We start from the raw sequence: 13,847 nt of genomic DNA, 5'->3' as shown, positions 1-13,847 counted from the left end.
TTTTTAAACCTATGGCAATCCTGGCTGTCGGATTGTTATTGTTTTTACCAAAACTTTCATTGTTTTTTGCTGGACAGAAATTCTGAAAGTGGCGACCATGTCATCTCCGGCACCTAAATCTCCCGAGCAATCGGATAAAAATAAAAAATATGATCGACAAATACGGTAAATGAAAAATATGATGGTATGTAATATATCGATCATAAAATTTTATCAAAAATTTTTTAGTCTTTGGGGAGAGCATGGTCAAATGCTATTGGAGGGCGCCAAGATATGTTTGGTCAACGCAAATGGTTTGGGATGTGAAATTGTAAAAGGTCTGGTACTGCCTGGTATTGGAGCATTTACAATTGTGGATGGTTCCACTGTGGCTGAAGAAGATCTGGGAGTAAAGTAAAGGAATACTAATTTTTATGACTTCAGTAGAATAGTTTTATAAGTTTTAGTTTATTTCTAGTTTCTTTTTAGAAGCCAATCATTTGGGTCAGTCTAAAGCTGCAGCATGTATGTCGTTATTGCAAGAATTAAATCCGGACGTTAATGGAGATTATGTCGAAGAAAGTGTTGACTACTTATTAGATAATCGACCGGCTTTTTTCGATGACTTTGATGTGGTGGTAGCATCAAATTTAAATGAAGACTCCCTATTAAAACTTTCGAATTGTTTGTGGGAAGCTAGTGTTCCTCTTATATATTGTCGTTCATTGGGATTTTATGGTACTATTCGTTTGCAGATTAAGGAGCATTGTGTAGTAGAAGCTCATCCAGATAATCTTCAATTTGATTTACGCTTGGAGCGACCATTCCCAAGTCTTAAAAAACATTTTGAGGCAAGTAATTGGAACATTTAATTTATAGTCTGTATGTGTCTTGGATATCCAAAAGTTCACTTTTTGTTTAAAACATGTTCAATGTCTTAAAGTTCTTCCAATCGACTTGTAATTACAACATTGAACATAGCATCAAAAAGTGGGAAGTCAATTGCCGCTTGAATTTACTATCGCAGAATTTTCATACATTTCTAAAAATTCGAAAAGCCTGCTTTTTTATTCTGTTTCAAAGCCCTAATATATCTTATTTAGACGACCAATATAACCAACAAGGTGCCTTGGCTGGTAGTACTTAATAAATATTTGGAACAATGGAAACAGGAACACTGTGGTAAAATACCCTCAAATTACAAAGAAAAATCCCAACTACGAGAAATGATCCGAGAAGGTAACTTTCAAAATCGTTTTCGTTGACATCTAATTAATGCTCTTACAATATTTAGCCATGACCAAAGATGATGAGAATTATGAGGAAGCCATGAAGGCGGTGAATACAGCATTTGGTGGTGGAATAGTTACAACAACTCTTAAATCGATATTTGATGACCATTCGTGTAGGAATCTTAATAAGCAAGTATGTTATCTGTAAGTAAAATTTAATAATTAATTGCCCATCTGATGCCATCCGTACAGAGCAATCAATTCTGGATAATGGCAAAAGCTTTAAAAGAATTTGTGGAACAAGAAAACGATGGTATGTTACCATTACCTGGGGTTTTACCGGATATGACCGCTGATACTGAATCCTACATAAACCTACAGAATATATATCGTCAACAAGCCATACTGGATTCAGATAACGTATATCGTCGGTCTCAAGCCATCCTAAAGGAATTGGGTTTGCCAAGCGAATCGATTACGGAAAAAGCTGTTCGCTTATTTTGTAAGGAGGCCGCTGGTATTACTGTCATAAGGGGTTCCAAAATTGCGGACGAATATGAACGTAACAATCGATTTTTAAATGTAATGGATGTTGAAGTCCAAGGTTCACTTATCGAACATTACATTGCACTCCGGGCATATGAACGATTTTTAACCGAATGCGGTAATATACCTGGCGATTGTTATGTTGAAAACGATACGGCACGCCTTAAGACAGTTGCTTATAAAATGCTAGCGGATTGGGGTGTTACACAGGCCACTTTGAGTGATGACATGGTACATGAAATTTGTCATTATGGAGGTGCCGAAGTACATACGATTTCTGCATTTATAGGTAGAAATACATATAGATTTATACATAAATCGAAAGGTTTAAGCTAATGCGTACGTCTTTTAAAAATTATTTCAGCTGGAATTGCGGCTCAGGAAGTTATTAAAATTGTCACGAAACAGTTTAAACCTGTGGACAATACATTCATATATAATGGTATAACATCGGAAACATGTACTTTGAAATTGTAAATAAAATGTGATTTACTGCTTTGGATTGAAGAAAAATATGCAGTCAGCAAAAACAGTGGTACACCAATCAATTTGAAATAAATTGTGAAACAATATGAAAATATATATGTATTATACCTCAAGTTAAAGCTTGAGTTACAAAATATATGTGAGTACTATGTTCGGTTTTTGAATTGAAAATCATTTTATTTTCCCCATTTACTTTTCCTGAAGTAATCAAAATTATAAATGAAAACAAATATATTCCCATAAAGTCATACCGAAATCTAGAGGAACAAGAAACTGCGCATCAGTTGAGTTAATTTAACTGTTTTATATTGAACTGTTTTAATAAAGTAACCGCAAAAATTTCATCCCGAAAAGCGAACATAGTACATACCTTACTGAATAAAAACTGATAAATAAATAAAGAAATTAATTTCCCCTTCTTTCTCTCTTGTTTCTCCACGCGTATAAAACAAGTCAATTGCAAAATCCATATATGCAGATATATTTTTCTGATTCAATTACGAAATTAATTTTTCCAATTAATTTTAGAATTGAAATTGCTTCAATCACAACAGAAATAGTTATATTGCGTTCTTGTATCAAAAGGAAAACTATTTTTGTTTTCTTTGGTTGTGTTTGGAAGCTTTCATTTATTCCATTAGTTTTTTCATCACAACAGATACAATAGACAAAATTTCATATTATTTGGTATTCACTAAGAGCGTTTTTTTATTTTTATTAGTAACGGTTATAAGTGCTATCAAAAAAGTTATTTTTGAATCGTTATTTTCTGACTAAAAAAATAAAGACTCGAAGAAACGGTTAAAAACGGTTTTATTTATCCGTTATAAATAAAACTCTTTTATGAGTTTTATTTGTTCCTTCAGAAAATGATACTCTTTTTTGGAGTTTTATTTTATATTTTTTATTTTTTTCAGAAAATAAAACTCTTTTGGAAGTAGGCCTTGCAATGTTCGCCTTTTGCTTGAAAAATGTCGATGCCGCGCTTAATCTAAGTTAGTCAGAATGGGAAAGTGTGGAAGACTTATTAGCCCTCTTGGAGCCTGTATACGTCGCCACACAAATTCTTCAAGAGCAATTATTTTATAGCGTTTTTTTTTTACAATACGACTTCAAATGAAGCTTGACATTCAGTCGAAGCCCGCCAGCTCAGAATTTCTGACAATATTAGAATTGATTTTCTAAAAATGCTTTTTATTTGTTTTTCTCTTTGCAGATAAATAATAGCCAATGCGATGATCGACCGGATGTTTGCAATACATCGCAATCGAATACATCGCTTTTGGGTAAATTTTTGAACACCCTAAATGTTGACAAGGAACAAGAAAGTGAAGAAACTGATAATGAGGAAAAAAAGCTCTATGAAATCGGTAACTTTTCGCCAAGACCCTTTTCGATTGATAAACCTCTTTTTGAGTTCTGGGAGGCAAAAAAAGTAAATTATCCGTATTTGTATATATACACTCATAGAAAAAAGTCTGCTAAAAACAGCAGTCGATGTCTGCTGTTATATTTTTGAACTTCAGGGCCAAATGGACAACAATTTATAAAATTTTTAGGTTATAAATTTTCCCCAAAGCATATTTAAGAACCAAAAGTAGTTTTTGGTATATTTTTACACCGTAATATACTTACAAGCTCCTAAATACGATCAGCAAACATTTTGTTTGCTGTTATGCCTCAATTCGATAAATATTCAGATTTTTGGTCACATACTATAGATATTCATAAAATATTGTTTTAATTATGTTAGGATAGCTCCTAAGTTGACATTTTTATTTATTTTAGCCAAAATAAAACATGTATTAGAGTAATCGAGCTTCAAAAATAGCAGGAAATGTTAGCTATTTTAGCAAACAGTGACTGCTGTCCCTTTTTCAGCAGACTTTCTGCTGTTTTAGCAGACTTTTCTGCTGTCCCTACTAACAAATTTCTTTGGGTGTAAGCAAAAGCTGTACAGTGTGTTCCTCCAAAAAAGAGCATTATTTTCTGAAGAAAAAAATAAAACTCATAATAAGATTACGTTTAAAAATAACCGTAAACTTTGGAGTTGGGAGCGTTTTTTTAATATCACCATAGATTCTGAAAGAGCTTTCCGAGATGAATCTATTGGTATATGACAGTATAAGTCTCCGTTGACTCTAACAGGAAGAGTTTTTGAGTTTAAATTTTCTGGATAACAGTTATTTACGGTCCCTGATTTTTATTGAAATAAATTCCCATATTGAAATTCTCACGTAGAAATCCTTTGAAAAAATGTAGGAAGGAAGGATTTTGATTGCACGTCATCATTTTAATTAATTTTTTTTTTAAATTTTTTCGGGATCCCGAAATTGTAGGGATTCTTGAAAAAATTTAATTAATAACAATCTCCATCGCCAAAACCAATTTAGTATAATTCAATTTTATTAACCAAAAATAACATAAGAGTAAATTAAAAAGCATTTCAAATTGCTATCATACTTAACGAACACTAGTCAAACTCAACATGGTAAAGAACACTAGTCAAACTCAACATGGTAAAGAAAAAAAATTATGAGAAAAATAAATTAGCTATTTTACTCAGCAAAAGATTTGAAGTATTTTTTGAGTGCACGTCATCATTTTAAGTAACTTCTTAAAAATAACAAGGCATCCAAATTTTTGTCAAATGAACGCATTCTTGTCATATTGTCGACGGACCTTTTATCATTGTTTTTTATTTAATGTGGCACGAATTCCATTTCACTTTATGCGCTTTACAGACTATCAGTTATTCCGGACGGAATGTCGGTTTTTGTAAAGAATCTTACAATTTGTTGGATCGACACGACTTGTCGGCGATGACTAAATAATTGGTAAATGTGTTATCGATCCCATAAACATGCATCAGTATCGATTATGCCTTCGGACTTAACTTATAATGTTCACAATATATGGGATATGTTCGTCACGAGCACTGTCGTCTGGAATAACTGATAGTCTTTAAAGCGCATTAACTTATTGTTCAAAGGAGGACCTGATCGATTTTTCATGAAATAGTGCTGTTTATAAAGGGTGATTTGTTAAGAGCTTGATAACTTTTTTAAAAAAAAAAACGCATAAAATTTGCAAAATCTCATCGGTTCTTTATTTGAAACGTTAGATTGGTCCATGACATTTACTTTTTGAAGATAATTTCATTTAAATGTTGACCGCGGCTGCGTCTTAGGTGGTCCATTCGGAAAGTCCAATTTTGGGCAACTTTTTCGAGCATTTCGGCCGGAATAGCCCGAATTTCTTCGGAAATGTTGTCTTCCAAAGCTGGAATAGTTGCTGGCTTATTTCTGTAGACTTTAGACATGACGTAGCCCCACAAAAAATAGTCTAAAGGCGTCAAATCGCATGATCTTGGTGGCCAACTTACCGGTCCATTTCTTGAGATGAATTGTTCTCCGAAGTTTTCCCTCAAAATGGCCATAGAATCGCGAGCTGTGTGGCATGTAGCGCCATCTTGTTGAAACCACATGTCAACCAAGTTCAGTTCTTCCATTTTTGGCAACAAAAAGTTTGTTAGCATCGAACGATAGCGATCGCCATTCACCGTAACGTTGCGTCCAACAGCATCTTTGAAAAAATACGGTCCAATGATTCCACCAGCGTACAAACCACACCAAACAGTGCATTTTTCGGGATGCATGGGCAGTTCTTGAACGGCTTCTGGTTGCTCTTCACTCCAAATGCGGCAATTTTGCTTATTTACGTAGCCATTCAACCAGAAATGAGCCTCATCGCTGAACAAAATTTGTCGATAAAAAAGCGGATTTTCTGCCAACTTTTCTAGGGCCCATTCACTGAAAATTCGACGTTGTGGCAGATCGTTCGGCTATTCATGATGAAATGTCAAAGCATACTGAGCATCTTTCTCTTTGACACCATGTCTGAAATCCCACGTGATCTGTCAAATACTAATGCATGAAAATCCTAACCTCAAAAGAATCACCCTTTAGTACACCTCATGTTGAATCTGAACCACACCTAAACGCCAAGTTTTTTTCCGAATTTTATTTGACATTTCTTTATTTCAGACTTACTCAATTTGAACCATGGACGTCGTGAATGGGCAGAATGGTTCCAAGAAATGGCAACAGTGGATGATCAATTTTCGAAGAAAATCATCTTCAGTGATGAGGCACATTTTCACCTCAGTGGATTCGTCAATAAACAGAATTGCCGCATTTGGGCGAATGAGAATCTAAGAGTGATTGTCGAAAAACCAATGGACCCACAAAGAGTGACTGTTTGGTGCGGTTTATGGGCTGGCGGCATCATCGGGCCGTATTTTTTCCAAAATGAGGCCGGTCAGGCAGTTACTGTGAATGGTGTTCGCTATCGTGAGATGATAACGAACTTTTTATGGCCCGAATTGGAAGATATGGATGTGGACGATATGTGGTTTCATCAGGACGGTGCCACTTGCCACACAGCTAACGAAACAATGGATCTTTTGCGCAACAAATTATTGGCCACGAAGGCTTACTGTATTGTTAAATAAAATGAAATGAAATTCAATGGCCGTGTTATCTTACGTTATGGCGATGTCAATTGGCCGCCAAGATCATGTGATTTGACACCGTTGGACTTTTTTCTTTGGGGTTATTTGAAAGAAAAGGTGTACGTCGATAAGCCAGCAACAATTCAAGAGCTAAAGGATGAGATAATTCGGCACATTAACGGCATATCATCAAAAATTTGGACCATCGGATGAAGGTGTGCCACCGAGGTCGCGGCGCCCATTTGGCCGATATTTTGTTCCATACATAATTGAGTAATACCAATATATCATAATAAAATAAAATTACAATAATTTCCTAAATATTTTGTGTTTTATTCAAAATCAACATCGGCCCGTGAAATTTTAACCACTCTTTATAATAAATTCTTACTCAATGTGTACCATAAATGTTTATTAACTCAATTTGTCGGGTATGACATCTAAGGCCCGTTTGCAATGATTTAAGACTCCAATTTATTAATAAACAATCTCAAAAAGCCACAAATTTAACAAATTGGGTTTGTTTTTTCGGGATCCCAAAAAATCCCGGGATTCAAAATAAAAAATCCCGGGATTTATTCACAGTGACAGCCCTATTGGAAAAGCTGCTTTTGTGTGATGAAATTTTTCAACACAGCGCCATCTACTGTCACGACAGTTTAACTCGCTCAATAAAAGAGAGTAAAACATCACCTTGTCTTTTTCTGGCCTGTCATCATAAATAGGGCCAAGAAACTTGACTGTCTTACGAACCAACTAAACGAAAATTGGAATAGGCCAACGAGATCTATTGTAATTAAAACTAGCTTTAACGTTATTGTAAATAAACATTTCTAGTCTTAAATCAACATGGTAATTGGGTAAGCAAATGTCTTATTTACGGCAATGTCAATGAGAATAATTAGTGTGCAAAATAAATCTACTAATTTACGTAACAACAATGTTTATTATTTGTTTATTCCCTTATTAGATTTGTTATACGTTCAGGTTTGGTCGTCGGTGCCGTCTATTACTCCAAGAAGCTTGGTGTTTGGGGCACACCTGAAGAGTCGGAAAAATTTTACAACTGCGTGAAAAGCCAACTGCGGCCACATGTTCAAACTTTGGAAAAACAGCTTCCATTTGAGGTACCCTCACTGCCACAGACCGGAGAAGTTCGTTTCTTGGCCAAGCATTATTACAATCAAGGGGTGAAGAAAACATTCCACTTCATTGAAATGCTACCATGTTACGCTGGACAAATGGCAAAGAAAGCAAAAGACACTTTCAATGAATTCTCCCAATCTCCAAAGGGCTCAAACTAATGCAGCGGAGGCTAGTAGCTAGTATAAAATATACATGGAGAACTGGTATTCCTCGTTTTTTTTTTGTTTTGTTGGTATTATATGAAATGTCTGAACAATTCTCTTCTTAATTGTGGTGAACGAATTCCTCAAGTAAATAATAAAATGTGTTCTAGTATAGAATTTGTTATTTTTATCACCAGTGGTATTCTAAAAAAATTTGAGTATTGTATTAATTGTTCATCTCTTTTTGTATTTTTTAGGCTACTTTAGAAATTGTCTTTAAAAAGAAGCCTAGCACTTGGGTAGAAGCAAACTGCATATCTGCATATAGTACATGGGACTATTGTAGCATTTTTTGGCAAGCAAATTTGTGCTAGACTTTACAGATATCATATACGGAATGCTTTTTGGAATATCAATAAGCAAAATCTAGAATCTGAATTCTATGGAGAATATATCAGAGAAAAAATAAAAAGACCAATTTTATGAAATTGGTCATCTCAGTAAAAAAGTTAATAATAAGTTAAAAACGAACGGGTGAACTACTGCCTTGGATTGGTATCAAGCACCACCCAACATTATAATAGAAACAGGATCAATCTCAATGCTATGATAATGATATGATCGTACGTTTTGTATTCGGACTTCGTAGGATCGATCATGTCAGTTGGAGAATTCTTTGGATGTAGTTTCGAACAGTATGTTTCATTTCGAAAATTGATGTTTTTCTGTAAGACTATACAGAGATCGTTATTTTCTCCCATTCTGCCAGGAACCCACAGATTAACATACCTCATATTTCCTGCTCTACATTTGAAAGGTCGTATATTGTGTCCGTTGCTAGAATTTGGAATTCTCCCCGGTTAACACTCGGGTGCTTCAACTTAACTATTTATCAAGTCAAGCAATTCTTGTTACAGGGATTTCTGAATGAATGGTTAAAAAAAAAAACAATAAATAAATAAAAATATTTGTCGTTGCCAGTGGTAGTTATCCTTATTAGCTAGAACAAGTATTTGTGGATGTTATTTGGACTTTTGGCTATATTTTTTGCTTATTTGATTTGCACTTTATATTCTATGCTTTTTTTAAATATTCATTCATATTGTTATTTAACCCTAGAACACTAAACCTCGTTTTTTACACTTTAAAACTAAACCTCGCCTGTGAGACTACTTTTTCATGTATAAAATAATTGTTTTTATTAAAAAAAAACTTTTCTTCAAGAATACAATTATTTCATTAGGAAATAAAAGAGAATTCACTATATTTTTCAAATATTAAATATTTCATAAAAATTGCAATTAAAAGAACATTTTTCCATATTTTACAAAAAGATCACCTCACAGGCCGGGACTAGAGGATGGTAAATTTATTTTGAATTTTATATTTATATCGATGTCTACATTTTATATTTATATCGATGTCTACAGGAAACAAGAAACAAGTTATGTTTTTTTTTTTAAATTTCTCAAAACCCGTATAAGATAGAAATTTCCTTATCTTCGGTCTCAAAATCATATTTATTATAAATTTTTTTTAGTATGTACGAACTCAAAGTAGTGATAATAGAACATGGCTAAAAATTACTTAGACCACTTTAGACCAAACAAAGATTTTTGCCCTGTTTGGATTGGACATTTTTTAAAACTTTAGACACAGGCTAAGTACAATATTAACCATAACTTTTGATAGAAATGTCCAATAAATTCGAACTTTTGACGGGAAGCAATTCACATCAATCCGAATAAAAAGCAGCGAACTCCATCAATACACGCTAAGTCGACTTAGCGTACTCTGGAATGAGGGCATCGATATAATTAATTATTTTAGAGGCAATGTGCTATTATTGGCCTTATTGACTTATAGTATTGTCTTCAATAAATAAATAAATAAACACTTGATATATTCAGTATCTATTTTTTTTTATTTTAATTTTGGCCTTTGTGAAACATTCAATATCGTTTATTTATTGAATTTTATATTTGTATATAATATTTTCAACGAAATTACAATGTGAATTAGTTTGAAATTTTTCATTTTATTAATTATTTATAAGACTCTGAAATTTTTGCAAAAATAATGTTACTATTTCAAATTGAAATTTTCACCTGTTTTACAAACTTTTGCAAAAATAATGTTGCTTTTTCAAAATTGGCAAAATTTTATTTTTTGAATTGAAAGTTAACAACAAATATAAAATAAACCAATGAATAGAAATGCAATTGAGAGATATAATTTTTTTGTTACAAGTCCACAAAATACCACCAAGATTACCAAAAAGGAAAAAAAGTGAAAATTTTACAAACTTGTGAAAAAACGTTATTTTTTCAAAATTAGCAAAATTATTTTCTTTTTGTGGTGAAAAGTTAACAACAAATATAGTACAAAATTTACTTCATAAAATGAGTAAAAATTCTAAAAACTTGAATAGTAAATAAACTTTTCCAATAGCCGAGAGGACCAATTTTAAAGGTCTGTCAGTAGGGTTCCGGTCCATCTAGGTTTACAACATTTGGTTCACTACTTGGTCAATATCTCGCCTCTAGCCATATAAAATTTCAAAGAGTGATCTATAACTGTTCTCTACGAATGGACATTTTGCAATTTGTGTTATCTCACCCTTTTTATACGATCAGATTTTTTTAGACCATTTATATGGGAGGTACGTGAGGAAGCGGTCCGATCAGAACCAAACTTCGCGTTTGTCTTAGTTTTTAGCATCAACAAGGACCTTCAAAGTTTCGCTTCCCTATGATGCCTCCTTCTGTATTTGTCCATTTGTAGTATGGGATCGAAGCACCGTGGGTCCTGGGGATATGCAAAAATTGTAGGCCCTCCCAGTATATTTTTAGCTGTGACATTTTTTTGTCATATCTTTGAATTGGAACCTTACTATCATGTATATAACTTTATGTATGCGAAAGCCTTTATTTATTATACCCTTCACCACTACTGTGGTACAGGGTATAATAAGTTTGTGCATTTGTATGTAACGCCAAGAAATTGTGGTTATAGACCCATCTTTTAGTATACCGATCGGCTTAGAATTAAATTCTGAGTCGATTTAGCGATGTCCGTCTGTCTCTCTGTCCGTCTGTCTGTATATGTAATTTTGTGCACAAAGTACAGCTCGCAATTTAAGTCCGATCGTCCTCAAATTTGGCATAGGGCCGTTTCTTGGGACAGAGACAATCGCTATTGGTTTTGGAAAAAATTGGTTCAGATTTAGATATAGTTGTCATATATATTTATCCCCGATTTGGTCATAGTTAGCGTGTTTATCAACCGATTTTCTTGAAATATCGTACATCCAAATATTTTATGAATCTCGAAAATCTTGCAAAATATCAGCCAAATCGGTTCAGATTTAGATATAGCTCCCATATATATCTTTCGTCCGATTTAGACTCATATGACCACAGAGGCCAAAGTTTACTACCGATCTTCGTGAAATTTTGCACAGAGGGTAGAATTGGCATTCTACCAATGCTTGGTAAATTTGATTGAAATCGGTTGAAATTTAGATATAGCTCCCATATATATCTTTCGTCCGATTTGAACTTATATGGCCACAAAAGCCAGAGTTTTTCCCTGACTTACTTCAAATTTTGCACAAGCGGTACTTTTAACGATACTATTGTATGTGCCAATCGGTTCAGATTTAGATATGGCCCCCATATATATCTTCCGTCCGATTTGCACTCATATGAGCAGGGGGGCCAAAGTTATACTCCCATTTACGTGAAATTTCGCATAGATAGCGGAATTATTATTCTAACTATACATGTCAAATTTAGTCAAAATCCGTTCAGATTATATATAGCTCCCATATATACGTACACCAGAGTTGGGGAAATAAAGTAGACTGTTACACATTTTAGACCCATTTTCAATGGAAGTTTCCTCCAATTAACTGGATAGAGTTAGCCGATTTAAATTTTAATTCTAGAGATTTTGTAGAAGTAAAAAAATGTCTCCTTTATATAGCTTCCAGCAAATGTGAAGTAGTTGAGATGGTAACACAAATTTTGGCCTACATAGGGGTGAAGGGTATAATATAGTTGGCCCCGCCCGACTTTAGACTTTACTTACTTGTTTAATTTATACGGTACAAAAATTAAAATTTTTAAAGGATGTGCGCGAATGTTTGTTAAAGGACATCAGGCGAATTCCATGGAAATGAAGATGATAACAGAACAAAATTTGTTGGTCTTGATATAAACTGTATAGACATGTATATTTCTGTCTCCAAAAAATTCGGTGAAAATAGCATAGGAAAATCAGATGATAATATCAACTTATGGAATTAACGGCAGAAGTAATGAAAAATCTTTAAGAAAGATCCAAAAACGATGGAATTGATACGTGTATATGTTTTTATCCTTAAGGTGGGTTCTAAGTTCGAGTTTAAACGCTAGCTCCGCCAATATGTATCAATTAAAATTTGTTCAAACATTTCGAAAAACTTGGCATTTAGAATAATTGCTGAGAGGACTGACTTATGAGGCGAGGGTATAATATATAATGGATCGTGATTTTTTAAAAGCAGAATGAGACAAAATTTACCATAATCTGACATAGTGCTAAAAAGGTTTTATTATAATTAAGAAAAGTTGAGCATATACTTAAATTTCTTTTCCGTCTGCAGGCAGGGTAAGTTCAAATATGGATTTCCCACTTATAGTTGAATAGTTGACGAATTACAACAAAACCAATTCAGTTTTTTAATAGAAAATAGGATTTGATAAAAATTTAATATTTTCATTCATATTGCTGTCGTATATTAACGGTCAATCAAACAATCCCTTTACTGATTTTCGAATCTACGAATCGATCGATATTGTGCAGAGGTAAGATTTTTCCTCATGGTATTTGGCTAAATATACGATTCGATTCAAAGGCCATGAACGGCTTGGGTATAAACAACTGAACAATATCAATTATTAGACATATGTTTTAAAGAATTAAAACAAATATTTATGGTTTTATTTAAAATAGACGTTCGGAAATAAATAAATTATTATTGTTAAATGTATCACTTTCATACTATGACGATAAACATAACAAAGAAGAGCCACAGCTGTATGCATAGCTATGGAGGACAACAGCTTCTTTGTTATTGCTTGAGAAAATCGGGTTTTCACTGTTTTTTCTTGTATGGAATAAGTTGTATTTATATATACAAATATGTACATGAATGAATTAAACATTTGTTTAGAACAATTTTTATATGAGTAGATTTTTATAACAATAACTTGAACCTCAGACCCAGAATACATACCCTTCTAAACCAAAATACATACTTGTGTCAAATCTGAAGTCGATTGGACTAAAATTGCGACCTACAAAAATGTATTCACAGACGGACGGACGGACAGACGGACGTGGCCGGGCCATAGCAATATTGCCAAAGACACCATATGTCTATCTCGTCTCCTTCTGGGTGTTGCAAACATATGCACTAACTTATAATACACTGTTCCACAGAGTGGCGCAGAGTATAAAAAGTGATGGACATTTTTTTTTTAAATTTTTAATTAAACAATTATTTCAAACAATCAATTGTTATTCAAACTAAAAACACTAAGTCAATTTATTTGAAAATAGTTACCTTTTTCAATTAAAAAACAAGTATATACAGCACTAAGTTCGGCCGGGCCGAATCTTAAATACCCACCACCATGAACCAAATATTAGGGTTTCCTTTGAAATTTCAGGAGGGCTTGAGGACACTTCCCGAAGAAGATTTTGTGAGCCTAAAATACCAGAATAAATAGCTTAACCAATAGAGGAAAAGAATGT

The 13,847-nt window shown here is 33.5% G+C and overlaps 2 protein-coding genes across 3 annotated transcripts in view; both read left to right on the top strand.

The window, feature by feature from the left end:
- The window catches only part of QIL1 (MICOS complex subunit MIC13 homolog QIL1), an 82,183-nt gene extending 73,961 nt beyond the window's left edge, over positions 1 to 8,222 (top strand). Inside the window, exons 2-3 of one of the 2 annotated variants that reach the window (XM_075306271.1) lie at positions 7,506 to 7,616; positions 7,727 to 8,222. In XM_075306271.1, coding sequence (XP_075162386.1) covers positions 7,606 to 7,616; positions 7,727 to 8,060 — 345 coding nt within the window. In that variant the 5' untranslated portion in view covers positions 7,506 to 7,605 and the 3' untranslated portion in view covers positions 8,061 to 8,222. Of the gene's footprint in view, positions 1 to 7,461; positions 7,617 to 7,726 lie in introns of those variants that run through there. The other variant, XM_075306270.1, reaches the window with a different exon arrangement.
- Positions 8 to 2,652, top strand: APP-BP1 (Nedd8-activating enzyme E1 regulatory subunit APP-BP1). The gene is made up of 7 exons (XM_075305188.1): positions 8 to 165; positions 229 to 393; positions 458 to 830; positions 1,083 to 1,218; positions 1,274 to 1,404; positions 1,464 to 2,046; positions 2,122 to 2,652. Exons 1-7 carry the CDS (start codon positions 98 to 100, stop codon positions 2,232 to 2,234), a joined length of 1,569 nt encoding a protein of 522 aa, XP_075161303.1. The 5' UTR covers positions 8 to 97; the 3' UTR covers positions 2,235 to 2,652.
- Positions 8,223 to 13,847: the final 5,625 nt, after the last annotated feature.

This window comes from Haematobia irritans, chromosome 4, assembly GCF_050003625.1.
Source record: "Haematobia irritans isolate KBUSLIRL chromosome 4, ASM5000362v1, whole genome shotgun sequence".
NCBI lineage: Eukaryota > Metazoa > Arthropoda > Insecta > Diptera > Muscidae > Haematobia > Haematobia irritans.
This window is presented reverse-complemented; position numbering and strand designations above follow the sequence as displayed.